This window comes from Oncorhynchus kisutch, linkage group LG7, assembly GCF_002021735.2.
Source record: "Oncorhynchus kisutch isolate 150728-3 linkage group LG7, Okis_V2, whole genome shotgun sequence".
Lineage (NCBI taxonomy): Eukaryota > Metazoa > Chordata > Actinopteri > Salmoniformes > Salmonidae > Oncorhynchus > Oncorhynchus kisutch.
This window is the reverse complement of record NC_034180.2, coordinates 31,549,447-31,569,106: the sequence shown is the minus strand read 5'-3', so window position 1 is coordinate 31,569,106 and position 19,660 is coordinate 31,549,447. Positions and strand designations below refer to the sequence as shown.

The following is a 19,660-nucleotide window of genomic DNA, read 5'->3' as shown; positions in this document are numbered from 1 at the left end:
AATGGGCAGGTGAAGAGGACCAACCAGGAGCCAGGGAGATTCCTGAGGAGTCCCTGTCAGGACCGGCAGAGGGAGTGGGCCCAGTTTCTTCCCTGGGCGGAATACACCCAGAACTCACTTCATCACTCCTCCACCGGGTTGTCTCCCTTCCAGTGCATCCTGGGGTACTCCGTGGACCCCGAGCCAGACCAAAGCCCCTGCGGTGGATGAGTGGTTCCGGCGTGCAGGGGAGGTTTGGGACGCTGCCCATGTGAGGCTCAAACGCGCCGTCCAGCTCCAGAATGAGCAGGCGGACCACCACCGCAGTGAGGCACCCGTTTTTCATTCTGATCATCGCGTCTGGCTCTCCACCAGGAACCCCCCACTACACCTGCACTACCAGAAGCTGAGCCCCCGGTTTATGGAGACATTCAAAGTCCTCCAGAGGATCAATGAGGTAACTTACCAATTACAGCTTCCCATTTCCCTCAAGCCGGTGGTTCCTAGTCCCCTGGCTGATGCTGTCTCCCACTGCCTCCCCTGGACATCGAGGGTAGTCCCGCCTATGCCGTCAAGTCCCTCCTGAACTCCAGACGTTGTGGGGGTCGGCTCCAGTACCTGGTGGACTTGGAGGGGTACAGTCCAGAGGAGCGGTGTTGGGTTCATTACCCACCAGGCAATATTGTTTATGTTTGCATGTTCAGACGCTTTTCTTGTTTTGTATCATTCTTCGTCATTAAACTCACTAACTGCACTTGCTTCCTGCGTCTACGCTACACCAATTCATATGGAAGCCTCTTCAATGTCTCTTCAACCGTTACCCTCGTCTCAATCCTGTTACGTGACCATTTTGTGAATTTGAGGGAAAGGTCAAGAAATATGAATTTTATGTTTGTTGAACTTTGAAGTGAAGTCATACTTTTGATCAAAAAGGATGAGGCCGCTGACAGTGTCCATTTCATGCGTTAGAATAGCAAGTGTGATTTTAAATACATTTAATATGATCAATTATTGAATTAGTTTGAGGGACACATGATTCATAGGGAAATGTTGCTTTTATTACAGGTGTCTGAATATGATTATAAAAGAGCTCCATAGTGTCCATAAGAAAATGGGCGATAATAGGGCTTTGATGCCTGAGATGGGAGAATGTTTTCTTGGAGGTTAAATATGTACTTCATATTGTGGGGTGTGCAGAAAAATAATTCATTTAGATAAATGTCAGTCCAAATCGTACCAGTTTGGTGGAAGGATACAATCATCGATGTGCATCCACTTGATAATTATCACTTTTATAATTGTTTTCCATTAGAATGAAGTAGCCTACAGAAATTGTATACAAGGCCATCTTCAAGTCATACCTACCATTTGCATTCATGTGGTATGCTTGGTTACCTAAATGTATGTACCTCTAACACACACAATAGTTTCCTGATACATGGTGACAGCTCTCAAGGAGGTACAGGTAACTGTCTGACTCATTGGTCAACAGTGAAGCAATCTGGTAAAGGGTAAACCCACAGGCAGCCCAGCGAAACCCAGGTAGTGCTCTGTCCTCACCTCCTTGTCAGCCACCAACCCAGCTCCATGTCCCTGCTTAGACATTGCCCTCCAGTGGGCATGGTACACTCTTAGACAAAAGACTTCTTCAGATGATCCCACAGAACCCTTTTTGGTTCCAGGTATAACCCTTCTGGGTTCCATGTAGAACACTGTGGAAAGAGTTTTATATGGAACCCAAACGTATTCTACCCAGAACCAAAAAGGATTCTTCAAAAGGGTTCTCCTATGGGGACAGCCGAAGAACTGTTTTAGGTTTTAGCACCTTTCTTCTAAGATTGTATCTGACGATTTGCCTCCTTTCTGACCCTAACCACTGCCTTGCCTTTTCCTTTACTGTACTCCACTCAACATCAAGTAGGAAGCCCACGAAACTGTACTGTTTACTCTCCACTCTACCTAGGCTACTGTTGAGGATGATTTCAAGCCCTTGATGACATAATGAAGAGTTTCATTCCAGAAATGTTAAATGAGCTTTTATTGTTTAAAGAAATTCTAAGCGATCGCTGTGTTCACTATCTAACCATGGCATGGGGTTGTTTAATGACAGACATATATTTGTTAAAAATCTATCACTTGACGATTTAATTTCAGAGATTGTTTTTTGATAAATGCTATACATCTGCCTCACTCAGAGAAACAAGTAGTACTGCTAGGTTTTACAGTCAAATGTAACAAATAACTACATTTTTAATAAAGACTACATTTTAAATAATTTACAACTTATACATTTGACATTAATATTATATATATATATATATATATATATATATATAGTAATTCAACACAGTAATATGAGATCTGTATGTAAAACACTTATGTTTGGCATTTTAGTGATTTAGCAGATGCTCCAGAGTGACTTACAGTAAGTGCATTCATCTTAAGACAACCACATTTCAGTCAAATACAGGCTATATAATTAATATACAGCATTTTGTAAAACAAACTCATTTTCATACACATCTAAAATCGATGAATAAAAACATCAGAGAACAGCAACATTGTACACACATGTTAACGTACCCAGAAGAAATCATTTCTGATGACAAAAGAGCAACATTGGTGGATATAGTGTTTTGAAAATAAGCTGCAAATGATTTCCATGTTATGGAAAGTAGCAGCTGTTATATCTGCATTATTTTGATTTATTGTTCTAAATGGATTGAATATTCTATATTAACCCCCTACAAAGATGGGGCTTACTGTGGCCTATATGAATCTACACTGGGGAAGGTTAAGGACGCTCCTTTTGAAGATGAAGAAATAGATGAAATAGCAATAAAAAGTACATTACAGGGGTCAGAAGGGAACTCACATGGAGAGTTTTGCAATAGCAAGTATTAATCGCCCTGCATTTTCCAGAGCGCCTCCAGTCGCACACAGACAATTATTTAGAACAATGATTTACAAACATCAGACAGCAATTTATATCCATCATGTTTGGTTGGGATTTTTAACCTCGTCTGCTCTGCACATGATTTATGTGTAATTTTGTTGCAGTGCAGAGCCCAGGTTTCCACGATTTTTATCAGTGTTCAAATTAGTGGGAGTTATTGGATGTATGTGGTCAGAACATTTTTTTATTTTCCAGACCGCGTGTCCTGATATGTTTTCGAGCATCATTACTTCCAGACAGGTTTTTGCCCCTAGAATATTTCCATTTGGAAGATCTTTATCTGTGCTCAAATCATGAATTACTATACTGCGCTGTAAGATGTGGATTACATTTTTTATTTAACCTTTATTTAACTAGGATGAAGATATTCTACTGTGTGAAAGGTTCTTTGGATTCAAAAAACAAACTGTGCAGCCAATCCCAATCATGATTGTTGAGGTGTAAACTAAAGCATCCAAAACACTGGCTGGTCCTGTTCATCCAGCCCCATGCACCAAATGGGTATCAGAGGTGCTGTCACACCTGGTGAGGTCATGCAGGGAGGCCTAACAACTCCAGAAGATGACACACATATCTTTGGTAATAGTGCAGTGTGTGTGTGGGCCTGGCTCATGGACGGGAGACCCCAAGCAGAAATGTCATGCTGAAATGTGTGTTAAATTATTCAACCCCCTCCACCTCCAAAATCGAGAGAGGGGAGGGATGCTAACATACATGCAATCTCAGGGCACTGTGCAAATGTGAGGAGAGAAGGCGGCAGCAACTAGCACTGGGAGGTCATCCATTTTTCATGAGATGGAATAGCAGCAAGGCAAATCCTTTTTAAAAAGGGGGAAAACTGACAGATATCCAAGGACACCATATGGTGCTTTTAGAATGAGTTAGTCAAGAGTTTATCTGTATCCTTATAGTCAATCCAAATGACCTTGCATCTATTCAGATCATTGAAACGATACGCAAATGACCCAGAATCCACTATTCTTAATCTCGACTGGGTTCGTGAAGTATTAAATAATTTAACCCATGTCAATAATTACTGAGAGATTAACTATTGATGAGCTGTTCCGTGTGTGTGTGTGTGTGTATGTGATAACTGTATAAGGAGGAGGATGTGTCCAGAGAACACACCAGCAGCCTATAGGAGCGGAGGGGTCGCCAAAGGAATCAGGACCTGTCAGATGAAGAGCTCAGAGAGGTGACAGGAGAGGTGATGATGTGAGATGACCGTATAGGTGATGTGGTGTACTAAGGTCACTGCACCATTATCCATGACAGCCATGGTGACGATCACCACCGTGCTCAAAATTGAATATTTTTTTAGATAAAAGAGAAACATCATGTGTTTAGATGCAACCACACCATTTGGATTATCTGTCCATGCATACTGTGGAGCCATTACTGTGGAGCCATTACTGTGGAGCCATTACTGTGACAAACAAAAAATATTTTCAGTGAGAAATATACATTTGTATCTGCCAAGTAAAAAACATTTAATAACAGTCTGCACCTGACTAAATTTACAGTGGTTTGAAGTGTAGCACAACAGTAATACCATACAGGATTTGGTTAATTATACATCTTACACACATACACTGATTGTTCGTCACTCTACAGAATGACAGTATAGATGTGTAACGGGATGTCCTCATGCCTTCTTCACCCGTTTGCCCTTCTTCACTCTGGCTCCCCTATGGCTCGCCAAGTCCTGCTCCACTCGCTGGTGGGGCAACTTCCCAGAGCCCCTCCGTCCCAGCAGCTCCTCTTTCTCCGCCTGGAACACAGGGGACAGAACACCAGACAACAGACACAATTAGGCCCTCATATCCTGAGTTGGGAAATGGAGGGGGTGATGAAATATCCTGTGGTCATTAATCGTTCCCCGGGGGTTGAGGGAGACTGAAACCACAGGGCTCAGGCACTGATGAAATGTTCCTAATAGAGGCCATTCATCTCAATGTGTCACCTCAACCCAACGAGCTTCATTCAGACTGCCTCTCTCCATACAAACGTCAAGATTTTCAGAAAGATCCACACAAGTTGATCAACAAGCTAAAATCTTCCAGTAATGTCTTTACATCTGTGAGTGGTACCAGTGTCATCCACATTGTTTGTTGAGCATCCCTTTCATTGAACACCGCAACCTTACTTCACCAAAACCAATCTGATCATGAGGTCACATGGGACAAAAAGAGTGAAAATGTATAGTAGTCAACCTAATATCCATAGCTGCTGTGTTTTAAATTGGAGATGTTTGGATAATATGCTACTTAGTATGACTTTTATCATCAATATCTCCAAATCTGCCAATTCATCAAATCCCAACCACTTTGTTCTCTTTGAAATACAGATGTGGGTTGGTCACACAAAGTGGAAAAATTGAATAAAACATGGAATAAATCAGTATCTTTATAACAACAAGTTAATGTAATGGAATAAATCAGTATCTTTTATGATGGGTGCTAATTTAGAATTGTGCAATATCAGCATTCAATGTGTCAAAGAACATCAACCATTCCCACATCCACCAGTCAGCATCCCAAAGGTATAATTATCAACTACGTCATCATGAATTAACTTTGTGTAATTACATTTCACCTGCCAGCCTCCATATGGTTCCCTTGACTCCAACCAAACAATAAGATAATTACATCCCAATTAAACAATTACATAATTAAATCTCAATTGAACAACTGCCTAATCGTATCAGTGCAGCAACATTGCAGTACACATGCTGTACAGCCACTGCTGACATCATGATGTCAAACGCACCAACTGTTAGATCTGTCAATGCCTTAGACAAAAGCCACTTAATACCTTGTTTTAACATACACCCTTTGTCCTGATCTTGTCCTCATTCTGTTTGTGCACACATTTTTAGATGGTTGTAGATAATTAAAAGACACATCGTGAAAGTGTAAAGTATCAGAGGAAGGCCCAAAAAATTGTCAAAACTCCAGGCACCCAATTCATAGATTGTTCTCTCTGCTACCACATTGCAAGCGGTACCGGAGCGCCAAGTCTAGGTCCAAAAGTCTCCTTAACAGCATCTACCCCCAAGCCATAAGACTGCTGAACAACTAATCAAATGGCCACCCAGACTATTTACATTGACCCCCGTCCCCATCGGTTTTGTACACTGCTGCTACTCGCTGTTTATTATCTATGCATAGTCACTTTCACCCTTCCTACTGTACATGTACAAATTACCTTGATTAACCTGTACCCCCGCACATTGACTTGGTACCGGCACACCCTGTATATAACCTCGTTATTGATATTCTTATTGTGTTACTTTTTATTATATATTTTTTACTTTAGTCTATTTGGTAAATATTTTCTTAACTCTATTTCTTGAACTGCATTGTTGGTTAAGCTCTTGTAAGTATTGTATTTGGCGCATGTGACAAATAACATTTGATTTGATTTGATTTTAAACTGGCAAGCTCAGCGCAAGATCAGGACAAAGGACCCATGTAAGCGACAGGTATAAACAGGGCCAGAGAGATAAGAAGGGGGCTGGAGAGATTAGAAGGAGCCAAGAAAGCAGTCTACAACTTTTGTCAGAGAAACACAAAGTGAATGTAGTACCTATAGCATGCATGTCGCATCAAAGTAGTCCGGAAATCATTTAGTCATTAGCTATATTCATTACCAATTCAATGTAACAAAAAAGTATTAAGAAATGTTTTATCAAAGCCTGAATACGATTCCACCATGTTTTTATATGACATTACTGAGTCGGATGAGGAAGATGTGTAGGTTGTGACAGGGGGAAGGGAGAAGGAGAGGGTACCTGCTGGGATGGGATGGGCTGGCTCTTGGGGGTAGGTATGAGGTCATTCAAATCAGAGACTAAATAAAAACTTCCAAGTTGGGACAACACTGCCCCCCATTGGACAACCATAGCATATTTCCCCCTATACTGACACTCTCTATGTGAGGCCAAATCAAATGTATTTGACACATACACGTGTTTAGCAGATGTTATTGTGGGTCTCGTGAAATAGGGACCACAGAGAGAGAAATTACCTGTACCTGTTTGACCTCCCACTTGTCTCCTCTCTGCTTGGCCGGAGACTCCTGGAAGTTGATCGTACTGTGGGAGTATGGTTGCCCTGGGACAAGAGAGGCCCTCTTTTCTGTAGATGAAGAGAGAGGGGACAGGGAGAACAGGAAAGGATTCAAACTAGATCCCTCAGAGGTGTTACAGCTGTCATGATGTAACATTAAAACCTCACAGAGACCTCGTATGTCAATATGGCCAGCCACTTGAACGGTCTCTGCCACTTCCTCATTGGCATGCTAACAAACGCACTTCATTTTCTGAGAAGCACGAAAAAAAATATCAAGATCACCTGCTTTCTGAAACTATTGATTTTATTTCACAAACGGAGCTTTAATTAAATGTCACATTTGGCCCCTGTTGTGTGTTGGTCTCCTAAGCCCTGGTCCCAGTGATGAGGTAGGGAATTAGTGTGGTGTGTGGGGCTGTGAGGCGTGGTTCCCCCAGGCCCAGCAGTGATCAGCAAGGCCCAGCAGAGCTCCATCTGCTCTGGGTAACATCAGTGGAAGGCCCCTACCACGGAGAGCAGGGGGTGGTGGTCACAGATGAGTAACTGTGGCAAGGTTGAGCGAGTACAAGTCTGACACTACAGTGCACCCCCTCCTCTCTGTACTTCATCACCCCTCTCTGAGCAGTACCTGGGTCCCTTTCCGGACATAGACTCCCCACTGGGTGACAGCAACAGGCCTGGGTGACCCCCCCCCCCCCCACACACACACACACACACACACACACACACACACACACACACACACACAAGAGAGGCACACACTACAGTCTCCAGCCAGCTGCTGTTTCTAATGCTCCATCAATGTAAAGTTCCAAAGAAAAGGCTCTCTCAGCGTTTCACGTCACAATGACAAAGGGAGATGATATTAGAGGCTATACTATATTAAATAATAATATTAATATTGTTATACAGGCAAATCGGCGCAAAATTACCAACTTTGTTAGCTGTGACACTAAATGGGTTTTCTAAACGCAAAATAGAGTAGCTTGTCATTTCTATCCAACACACACACACACACACACACACACACACACAGACACACACAGACACACACACATTACCTCGTGAGATCGTGGACACCTGCTCTATGGCAGGGAGTAGGCCAGTGGATGCCCTCCGGGTCTCCAGGGCTTGTTTCCACCAGCTGCCCAGCTTACAGTGGCCTAGCCTATCCTCTGGGGTGCTTCTGAAGCATGATGCATCCTCCTTGTGCGAGGCCTTCCCCCCTGCAGGTAACCTATCCCTGGATGTCTCTAGGGCTGAGGAGGGGTTGAGCTGGGGGGTGCGGCTGGGGCTAGTCCTAGGGGACAGAGACACCCCAGGAACCTGTAGCTGTCTGGAGCGTGCGGACCTCCGCAGGGGGATGAGCAGAGAGGAGTCCTGGAGAGAGAAGGGCCTGATGTACCTCCCGGAAGCCCCACTGTCTTGCTCCCCCTCCAGGGTAGAGCCTCTCTCTGTCTCTGGGCCACTGGAACCTGTGTCTCCCAGCTCCTCCAGGAAGCAGAAGGTCTGGTGGAGCTCAGAGAGCAGATCCTGGGTGGTCTCAGTGAGTGCACAGGAGGTCAGGATCTCCGGTTGGTCCACTGCATCCTGGGAGTCCCGGCGGAAACATTCCACTGAATCCTCAAGCGGTGGAGGGTCGAATGCCCTCTGAACAAACACAGACATACAGAAACCCAATTGAGTTGGCAAATACTGTAGGTTGTCTGCATAGTATGTACAGTGTGTATGTAATTGGACAGTAGAGGTCTGTCACCTGTAAGGGCTCCAGCTCCAGGAAGCAGTGAGATGAGGCAGCAACAGCCCCAGAAAAGGTGGAGGTCTGGGGGCGGATGTTCCCTGATTTTTCCCCTCCAGGCATGATGCTCCACACGTCACTCACACTTGGTGCATGCATGATTTTGTCAGTAACCTCCTTGTAGTAGTCCATTTTCTCTGGATTAACATGAACAAAAGCAGTTAGTTAAAGGGCCAATTATTGAATTATTTCTCAGTCAAATCATACAGTAGATATAGTGAAAACACAGCCACAACACAGAATGTATTAACAGTTGAAACACACCATAGTCAGGTGTCAGGAAGTTGTGACTCTCCACTTGGATCTCAGATACAGAGGGCACTGATTGGTTGTCCTCATTACTGTAGAACTGAGGATGGAGGTTCAGTCTGCTCAGACTATGCCTGACAAACAAATTATCACATGAAGAACATGTCCTTTAACTTATTGTACTGCATAACACAATGCTGGCCACAGCAAAGAGTGGAATTATGGTCTGTTAATGAAATTATAAAGTAAACATTGAGGATTGAGAAGGGTCACCTTCTGTCTAACGTTACATCTACAGGAGGAACTGCCTCCTCTTCCACATTGAAGACGTCGTCTCCTGGTATATCACAGGTCATTATGTCCTCCACTCCCCCTAAAGGAAACAGAAAACACTTTCAACAACAGATGACCAGAACATGGATTTCCGTTGGGTTAATACTCAAGAACATTACTTCAAAAGGAGCCGACAATTTAAATGTTGAGTATAAAACACCTCTAGTCTGTGCATCTGAACTCACACTCAGTGGAGAACACCAGCTCATCCACCTCCATGCTGTCTTTACTGAGGCTGTTGAAGGAGACAGGGTCTGTGGCACCCTCTAGTGTCAGAGTCCGGTCAGGGTAGTCTGGGAGGAGTATGTCTGCTGGGGGGGAAGGGCTGTCACCCTGACTGTTCTGGCACCGTCCTCTATCACTGAGCAGGGATGGGATCCGCTGTAGCATTACTGTGCTCCCATACACATATGGGATGCCCGGTCTCAGGCAGGGCAGTGAGGGGGAAGATGTGAAAGAGAACATAGATTCAGAGGTCTCCTTGGACAGGGATTGAGAGGAGAGGTGTGCCGGGGTCCAGGGTTTCTCCTGCATTGAGACAATGAAATTCATTATTTTCATATTCATCATTGCCAAAGTATTATTCCTCAGCACACTCACTCTCAGACAGAGCCACAGTAGTAAAGTACCGCAGCTATAAGAGGCAGGTCATGATCAGGTGGCTCTGTGTCTCCCTGCTCTCCCAGCCTGTCAGTCATCATACCCACTGGGGAGGGTCTAGGGAGGTGGTGCCTAAGGGCCTGGATGGTCAGACTCAGGTTCCGACAGCTCCCTCTCCTCTCTTGGTGCTCCCCTGGCCATGTCACCTCCTCACTGGGCCAGGGAAAAACGGATTATACCAAACACACACTGACTTTGGGTAGTTTTGTAAACAACATTTTAGTCATTTTGTATTGAATAATGTACCTTGCTGTTGGCTGGGGTTGTCTCAGTTCAACCATAGATTCCCTGAGGAGTCTGATGAAATCCTCTGAAGAGAGTGTGTTGATGTTCTGAGACTGATACAGCAGGGCAGATAACGGATGAATGGGACCCCCTGCAGTTCACAACATTTCACTGACTTTCAGAATACTTGACAGAGATGATATTTCTCAAATCAGTATGAGTCACAATCAGTGATCCATACCTGGCTCTTTCACTGCCATAGATATCCCTGTGGTCCTCCTATGCTGAGGAAGCCCCTCTACTCCACACTGACCTTCAGCCTCTTCCGACTGAGTAGTACAGTGGCCCACATCCTAATAAAGGTACCGTTTTTCAATAGAAAATGTGATTACTGACAACAAGCAATCTGCATGTACATGCCTAAGTATTTACATGTCTTTTATGATAGTTTTACAAAGAGGTTCACCTTCCATATTGCTTCCATGCAGTCGGAAGCCGCCACACATAGGCCAAGCCTCTCACATCCATGGAGGAAGTACCTGACCATGTCGTTTCTTCCTGTGTGACCTTTCTTCAGGAGGGCCCAGGCATCTGAGACATGGCTTAGGGGCAGAGAAAACAAGATGTAATATGAAAACCGTGAGCCATACAGAGCCAGAGTACATGGTATACATACAGTAGTCCATTTGGTATAGCACATGCTAGTGTATTTAGCCCTACCTGTTCTGTAGGAGTACGTCCACACAGAGCTTCAGGTCGTGGGGGGTGTCTGTGGCTAGTCTGGTCCAGTAGATGTACTTCAGCGCCAAGCGGAGCTGCTTTCTCCTCAGCAGGCTGTGGATGATGCAGTGGTGCTGCCAGGAGAACCAGGGTGGTTCAGACCTGGGGCTCAGCAGCAGCTCCATGGAGCCCTACACAGAGGCAATGAGAGCCATAGGAAAATCTGTCGGCTCTGTTGAGCCCTGCTAAATCCAGGAAGACATACACATCGATAGACTAAACGTTATAGTGAGAGCAAAGGTACCGATAAGTGTCCATGGTCGAGGAGCCAGAAGGCCCGGATCTGCTGGGAGAAGCTGGGAGGGATGATGAAGGCGTGGCAAAAGGACTGCAGGAGGTCATCTTTGCACTGCAGGAAATGTGCCATGTCCAGGATGAAGTACATGAGCTGTGCACAGGCTGTGTTAAGTGTAGTGTACATAATCAAGAATACTGTATATTCAGTTCAGTTCACATGACAGTCATATTAACACAGTCATATCTTTGAGGACACTTTATGGATTCTCCATGTTCAGATACAATGGCCTGAACAGACATGTTGTTGATGCGAGGCACCAGCACCAGCTTCAGAAGAGCCTGCAGGTTAGGGGGTGGATAGCCCTGGTCTGTGCAGTCCTCAGAAATCCATATGGGCCCATGTTGTTGGTCCATCTGAGCCACCATACCCTGGATCAGTGAATTCCACCTTTCCCTTCCCTCCTCCTCCCATCTAATCAAATAAAGAGAAAGAAGATGTGGATAATAGATTTTTAAAAGATTGATCAGGGAGTAAAGGAAGAAGACAGAAATAGAGCAAGAGAGACCTATCAGTGATTTAAGAGTTACCCAAGAGTGTGGAGGGAAGCCCTGCGGTGGTTCTGATCCATCTCTCTCCACATCTGATAGATCCGCTTCATTTCTTGAGCCTCTGCGAGGAGGAGAGGACAAGTCAGTGTACCTATAAATACTAGACCAGGGATCATCAACTAGATTCAGACGCGGGATGATTTTTTCTGGAGCGGATGGGGGCCGGAAACAAAATGACAAATAATTTGTAGACTGCAAATTGACCACAAGAAGCCAAAACAGATATGTTTGACTAAGACAAACCTTTTCAAACCTTGCTTACATTTGTATATGATCACGCATTTCTCTATTAATCATGGGAATACTTGGGCACAGATTTCTTTTTAAAAAATCCCTTGGAGCTGATTTTCCTGGTGTTTTTACAGCCTTATGTCCAAAAATTAAAATAAAAAAAAAGAAATTTGGCCCGCAGGCCGCCAGTTGGGGATCCCTGTACTAGACTAACCTTAACTTCAACCCTAACACTACAACATACAACACTTGTTACATTGTACTTTGTAGAATAGTTACACAGTAGTAACAACTCTGTGATGCAAAGAGTGACCGGTTTGTACAGTTTGACTGTTTGTCCTTCTATAACGTTAACGTATGTATCCTTACCAGGATACTTGGGCAGGAGTCCGGTGATGCCCCACCACTGTACAAGCCGACCCAGCCAGATGTGTTGCTTCAGAGCTCTGTGTATCCGATTCCAGAAGTCCTGCCTCACAGCTGAGGATCCACACCCGGCCCTGCAGACCACACACGGGATCCCCAATCCTACATACAGATGGAGGAGACAGTCACCATTCAATCATGATCAGAAAACAGCTCTCTTGATAGAAACTACAATTCCAATCCTATTTTTACCTATATTGTTACAACCATACCAAATGCTAGCACTAGGTGTCAAGGTAAGATCATTGTATTAAACAAACTAGCCAGTTGATATCATTCATGCAACTATGATCATTGTGAGAGGGGGGCCAGGGTTTGAATACTACTGCACCATGCCAGAAGTGTGTCAGGCCGCTCTGCCTCCTCCCCCACTGGGCCAGGGTAAGCAGGTTCTTCAGTCGCTGCAGCAGCAGGTGCACCCTGGTGAAGCAGCTGTGGTCCAGGAAGATCCACAGGCCCTGGCAACGGCTGAAGCCTATAAACAGGGGAGGAGAGAGGGGGACCCAGAGAGAGGGGACAGTAGAAGACCTTTGTAATAAAACTGTGGAAAGAGCTGGGATCGATAGCCTTTGGCTCTGTTTGGGATAGCTGGTGCTGTGGTGCATCTCTCCTTACAAAGGGTGAGTAACTCCTTCTTTGAAATTTCAGCCGTCCTCTGGACCCAGCTGCTGAAAGTAGCAAGGCTGGCCTCCACATCAGCATTTCCCACTGAGAGACAAACAAATTAATGGAATGAGACAAATTCATGCAATTACATAATGGGTCACAATAGAAAGCAGCAAGAACTGAGAATAAATGTTACTAATGATCACATATTATAATCATCAAATCATTACAGTATGTTAAAGTACCCAACCATTCTTAGACACAGTAAGTGACTGTAAGTACTGTATGCTGCATGTGATTTTAATCTTGCCAGTCCAGTGATCTGACCTTCAGCTGAAAGGCTGCATATCCAGCGCAGGATGGCCCTCACGTTGTTGCTAGCCAAGGCCTGTGTCCACTGATCCTCCGTGTCCATCCTAGTCCTGCTGTTGCACCCTCTCACACCCTGAGAATGTTAACAGTGAATGTACCAAACACATCCAGTGCATTCAGAAAGTATTCAGACCCTTTGACTTTTTCCACATTTTGTGACGTTCCAGCCTTATTCTAAAATTAATTAAATTGTTTTTTTCCCCTCATCAATATACACATAATACTTCATAATGACAAAGCAAAAACAGGTCTAAAAAATGTTTTGCAAAAAAAATTACAAATACAATTGAAATATCACATTTACTTAAACATTCAGACCTTTTACACAGTACTTTGTTGAAACACCTTTGGCAGCGATTACAGCCTCAAGTCTTCTTGGGTATGTCGCTACAAGCTTGGCACACCTTTATTTGGGGAGTTTCTCCCATTCTTCTCTGCAGATCAAGGATGAACAAGGGAAACAGGATGCACCTGAGCTCAATTTCGAGTGTCATAGCATTAGGTCTGAATACTGTTAAGTTTTTTATTTTTCATAAATTAGCAAAAATGTCTAAAAACCTGCTTTCGCTTTGTCATTATGGGGTATTGTGTGTAGATTGATGAGGGGAAAAAATGTGATCAATTTTACAGTAAGGCTGTAACATAACAAAATGTGGAAAAAGTCAAGGGGTCTGAAAAAGATCCTGAATGCACTGTAAATCATTGTTCTCAAATCGCTCAAAGTCTGGTCAAATTAAAGTTCTGGATGAAAAACTTTCCGTACAAATTCACAGCTACGGTACAACATACTGGGGGTGAAGTCAATCAGACAGTGCAGTCATGCGATCCTTCTCTGTTGTAATTCATACACACAGTGGCTACACATCAATGTAATCTCTTTTTCAATAGGCCATTACTGAACATAATCCCTCATATCTATAGATGGTTTTAATCCCATTCCAAAGGAAATGCATTAAATAAATGAACATTAAGTCATGTTGCTGTATTAAGACTGGAACTACAAACCACAAGCATCAGAGAGGATAATTGGTTTTTAGATCAAATACAATACAGCATAGTATATAACATCCTTTACAGAATTGAAGGCCAATGTTATGTGTATGGCTTTAAGAATGTAGTTAACTTGCAGTGCCGTAAAGCCTAGAGGGCTGCTATCCTTGATATTTCCGATAAGATGGAATCACAGTATGAGAGTATACTGCAAGTGACAGCCATTTCACTGAAGAACCATGACTGACTAAACTGGGAACTCCAGAACTTACCTGCCACATTGGTCCGGTGCTCCTGGGATCGCTGTGGATGTGCTGACTGGGCCAGTGTGTGTCCACAGTGGAACTCTCCTCTTACACAAGCTCCTTTGGGACATGGTAATCCAGTAATCTCGATCTCATTGGCTGATTGGCTGTGTGGATGCGTATGGACGTGAGTGAGAGACGGAGGGGGGGGCTGGTGAAAGTGATTTGTGGCAAATACAATAACACCATGAGGATAATGGAGTCTGTATTAAGATATCTGGAGCTTTCAAAACTCATTCTTGAGTCTTTCTTGGGCCATTTACTTTCCGCTGACATATGCATAGTGTCATCAAAGCACCAGAGGGAAGCACAAACTATGTTATTTGTATCTCATTAGGACAAACTATCAAACAATCTGACACATTATCAATCAATCTGACACATTATCAAACAATCTGACACATTTTCCGTATTTTCTTGTAAGCATAATATTGTCCTCATAACAAAATTGATTTAGACTTGATATATTGCCTTACTTGGCCTCATCCTGTTGACTTGGAGACTAAGACTCAAAGGAGAGCTGACTGGACACAAACGTACAAACACCCAAACACGCCTTTGGCCGTTACAACTCTTTGTGGTGCTGCAGTCAGATTTGCGCAGGTGGCAGAAGGCACGTCCAAATCCTACAGGGCAGATTAGAGGGAATTATTAGGAGGGTCAGGGGGCTTGGCCAGCAGACTGGACTCACTCTGACGCTGCCACAGGCTGGTGTCTGTTACTCCACCGGAGTCACTACGGCTAAACTACCTCCAGGCCAAACCTTAAGATGACTGTCACTGAAGAGAAAAACAAACAGTGATGGGAGCCAGATCAGACATATAACAAACTCAGCAAAAAACGAAACGTCAACTGCATTTATTTTCAGCAAACTTTAACATGTGTAAATATTTGTATGAACATAAGATTCAACAACTGAGACATAAACTGAACAAGTTCCACAGACATGTGACTAACCTTAATTGAATAATGTGTCCCTGAACAAAGGGGGAGGGGGGGTCAAAATCAAAAGTAACAGTCAGTATCTGGTGTGGCCACCAGCTGCATTAAGTACTGAAGTGCATCTCTTCCTCATGGACTGCACCAGATTTGCTAGCTCTTGCCGTGAGATGTTACCCCACTCTTCCACCAAGGCACCTGCAAGTTCCCAGACATTTCTGGGGGGAATGGCCCTAGCCCTCACCCACCGATCCAACAGGTCCCAGACGTGCTCAATGGGATTGAGATCCGGGCTCTTCGCTGGCCATGGCAGAATAATGACATTCCTGTCTTGCAGGAAATCACACACAGAACGAGCAGTATGGCTGGTGGCATTGTCATGCTGGAGCGTCATGTCAGGATGAGCCTGCAGGAAGGGTTCCACATGAGGGAGGACGATGTCTTCCCTGTAATGCACAGCATTGAGATTGCCTGCAATGACAACAGGCTCAGTCCGATGATGCTGTGACACACCGCCCCCAGACCATGACAGACTCTCCGCCTCCAAATGCGAATCCGACAATCCCAACTGGTGAGACAAAACCGCGACTCATCAGTGAAGAGCACTTTTTGCCAGTCCTGTCTGGTCAAGCGACGGATGGGTTTGTGCCCATAGGCGACGCAGGTGTTGTGCAGGTGTTGTTACACGTGGTCTGCCACTGTGAGGACGATCAGCTGTCCATTCTGCCTCCCTGTAACTCTGTTTTAGGCGTCTCACGGTACGTACATTTCAATGAATTGCCCTGGCCACATCTGCAGTCCTCATGCCTCCTTGCATCATGCCTAAGGCACGTTCACGCAGATGAGCAGTGACCCTGGGCATCTTTCTTTTGGTGTTTTTCAGAGTCAGTAGAAAGGCCTCTTTAGTGTCCTAAGTTTTCATAACTGTGACCTTAATTGCATACTGTCTGTAAGCTGTTAGTGTCTTAACGACCATTCCACAGGTGCATGTTCATTAATTGTTTATGGTTCATTGAACAAGCATGGGAAACAGTGTTTAAACCGTTAACAATGAAGATCTGTGAAGTTAATTGGATTTTTACGAATTATCTGTGAAAGACAGGGTCCTGAAAGAGGGGCGTTTATGAATCCTGCAGAGATAAGGTAGGTCCTTCTGTATGGTGCTCTCTCCTGATATCCCCAGTCTGTAGGGATGACCTGTGACTGTGTTCAAGACAGACAGCTTAAGCATGGGGTTTCTCTATTTGAACTCTGTATTGATAAAGGTGCATGGGGCATCACATCGTTATGTGAAAGCTCTGAGGTTGTAAACAAAATGATTGAGACATCAGATGCTATAAAACCATATTTGTAGTCTATTATATTTGTAGTTTATTGTATTCTATTTCTTCTGAATAATTGCATAGCAAATTAGCTTGGACAAGCTTGCCCAAGTGCTGTGGATCCTCAACTGGGTTTCTGTGGTGACTCTGTTCAGTTTGGGAATCTTCCAGAAGGTGGAGATCAACAAGCTGATGGCAGAGGGACCTCCACTACGTCCCCAACATGCTCATCGCAACATGCCTGGAAGCTGCTGATGCTACCATACATCATCTGCACCTTCTTCTTCACCTTCTGCATCCTGGTGGGGGCGCTCATGTGCTACGGCATGTGAAGTGAGCTGGACGAGGCTCTGAACCTGGGGCTGGGGGACGCCATTCGCTACTATAAAGAAACAAACACACCAGGGCAGGCCGCTGCTTTCTGAAGCACACTGTGGACCTGCTACCGTTTGAGTTCCAGGCCCTGCTTGAGAACTATACCTACATCATGCAGTCCAGCGGCCTCACCATCTGGCTGTTTGACGTGAGCATAGCAGTATCCTTATAAACTGTGATGTGGTTTCCATAGAAGTATATGGTACCTGCAAGAGACTCATAGTCAAAATCTAATCAAATTATCACATGTGCAGAAAACACAACTGGTGTAGACTTTACAGGGAAACCTTTCCAAGGTTTGTACAAAAGATGCAGCATTTAAAAGGTGATAACACAAAATAAAATAGTAACTAACACTCAATGTCTAGTTTTGATTTACAAAAATGTCACCCTGTCATTGGATTTAGGTTCAAATTTGGGTTGAAAACAAAAAACAAAATTCCCTTACCTTGATGGGTTTTTGCAAATCCAACCACATTGAATTTTGGGGTTGAAATGACATGGAAACAACGTTGATTCAACCAGTTTTTGACATATGGGTTTATTTAGACTCAGCAAACCAGTAATTATAAAGAACTTACTCAACATTGCAGTATTCTGCTTATGACACCTTCTCTTTGCAGGGAAGTTATCTGGGCTTCTGGTCCATCTCCCATGCCATTTCTCCTCAGCTTGATTAGTAGAATTGTTTATTCACTTTGTATGCTCCCTAATACCACACTATATCTCTGTTGTGATATTGGCTCTGGGTTATTCATGCTCAGTTTTGTGTGTGACACACCCCTTGCCATCTACTGGTTTACATGGGACTGTCCCAAAATACACATCCCAAACCTACAGCTACTTTTGGGAACCACATATTTTACTCTGGTCTACTATAAATGATAAACAAATGTTATATGTACAGTATCTTACATGGTCTAAGGATTACCTCAGTAATGTTTGTTACCTGTTGTAACTGTTGGTGCTGGCGGGGGTGCGTTACCTCCAGACATCCCTAGAGAATGTGCTGAGATTGGCGAGATCCATGAGCACGAGTCAGACGGCTGGCTCCTGGAAAACAGCTTTCTGGAGACAGCCCGTTCCAACTTCAATATCATAAAGAGCATGGAAAAGTGCAAACAGATTGACACAGCCAACAATGGTGACCCCAACATCGATGTCCCCTCCACAGCCCACTATGGACCAGGCAACGCGCCCTCAAAGCAGATACCTGTGGCCAGTTGATCCCTGCTCCAACACTTACCTTGAAGAGTCCACTCCACAGGGTCCTAACAAGGTGAACGACCAGGCAATACACATCAAGTCAGTTTGTCCAAAGGACAGGAAGTGCCTCGAGCAATAAAAGCGACATAAATACTTGCCTGAAAGAAACATTGTGGCGGCATATGACTGGCTGACATTATTTTGCAAACCAAGCATTGTTCGTAAGAGGGAGGATTATCATTACAAGAGGGATTTGGTGATATGACAGTCTGCAAATGTGTTTGCAAAAGGAGACATCCAATAGCAGATTGGTACAGAACACAATACCATAATTGATGACATGGAAATGTACAGCAGAGATCGTTTAGCAATAACATACAAACAAAATCCATGTGTCATTGATTCTATGCCATGATGTAATACCTTGTTACCTGTTTACATATAACCATATCAACAAATTAACTTAAACACGAAAGCCAAACTGTGCTTATATCGTATTTAACTTCACTCAACCCTTAACAGTGACGTGTATTTATGGATGCCAAGGGAAGCCAGGCCTCCCCCAAAATTGTACCATTAAAACCTCCCCAAAAACATAAAATTATTGATATTTCGTCTCGCTGTGTTTCATAATTTCCCTTCAATTCGCAAGAGGCCAAATGTTTCTCACCGGAGAAAGCATCCGAGCGAGCAAAACAGTGCCCATCTGTCTCTATATGTGTAGCCCATATATCTGATGCTGTCTGGTCAAAAAGAGTATGATATTGTTGCCGCCCGTAGCATCGCATGCAAGGGAAGCCAGCGAGCATTTGGCCTTAAAAATAAAATAATAGCCAATCAGCGTTGAGCTCAACTGTGAATGGTCGTGGTGCACCAAGAGTCAAGGGAAGCCCGTTTGGATTTGTCTTCACACCAATCACATCACATCAAAAGCCAAATATCATTGCCAGAAAAAAATTGAATTGTTTCATCTCATTGTGTGTTGTCCT

General features: G+C 44.0%; 1 protein-coding gene and 1 pseudogene across 1 annotated transcript; one reads left to right on the top strand and one right to left on the bottom strand.

Moving 5' to 3' along the window:
• Positions 1–2,008: 2,008 nt before the first annotated feature.
• LOC116374695 (uncharacterized) lies at positions 2,009–14,872 on the bottom strand. Its single transcript, XM_031828948.1, has 20 exons — positions 14,797–14,872; positions 13,490–13,607; positions 13,172–13,264; positions 12,888–13,031; positions 12,500–12,658; positions 11,879–11,960; positions 11,573–11,762; positions 11,298–11,441; positions 10,994–11,184; positions 10,740–10,875; positions 10,515–10,626; positions 10,295–10,424; positions 10,018–10,201; positions 9,574–9,916; positions 9,329–9,428; positions 9,071–9,189; positions 8,765–8,943; positions 8,070–8,658; positions 6,971–7,074; positions 2,009–4,706 (listed from the first exon to the last, which is right to left on the bottom strand). The coding sequence occupies exons 1-20, from the start codon at positions 14,803–14,805 to the stop codon at positions 4,581–4,583; spliced, it is 3,252 nt and encodes a 1,083-aa protein (XP_031684808.1). The 5' UTR covers positions 14,806–14,872; the 3' UTR covers positions 2,009–4,580.
• A 78-nt stretch (positions 14,873–14,950) lies between these two features.
• On the top strand, positions 14,951–17,811 carry LOC109893749 (photoreceptor outer segment membrane glycoprotein 2-like; annotated as a pseudogene).
• Positions 17,812–19,660: the final 1,849 nt, after the last annotated feature.

Coding starts and splice junctions, on each gene's coding strand:
- LOC116374695 (XM_031828948.1), bottom strand. Junction 10,627..10,739: donor GCATGGAAGCAATATGGAAG/GTGAACCTCTTT, acceptor TACCTTTATTAG/GATGTGGGCCACTGTACTAC. Junction 9,429..9,573: donor GCTGGTGTTCTCCACTGAGT/GTGAGTTCAGAT, acceptor TGTTTCCTTTAG/GGGGAGTGGAGGACATAATG.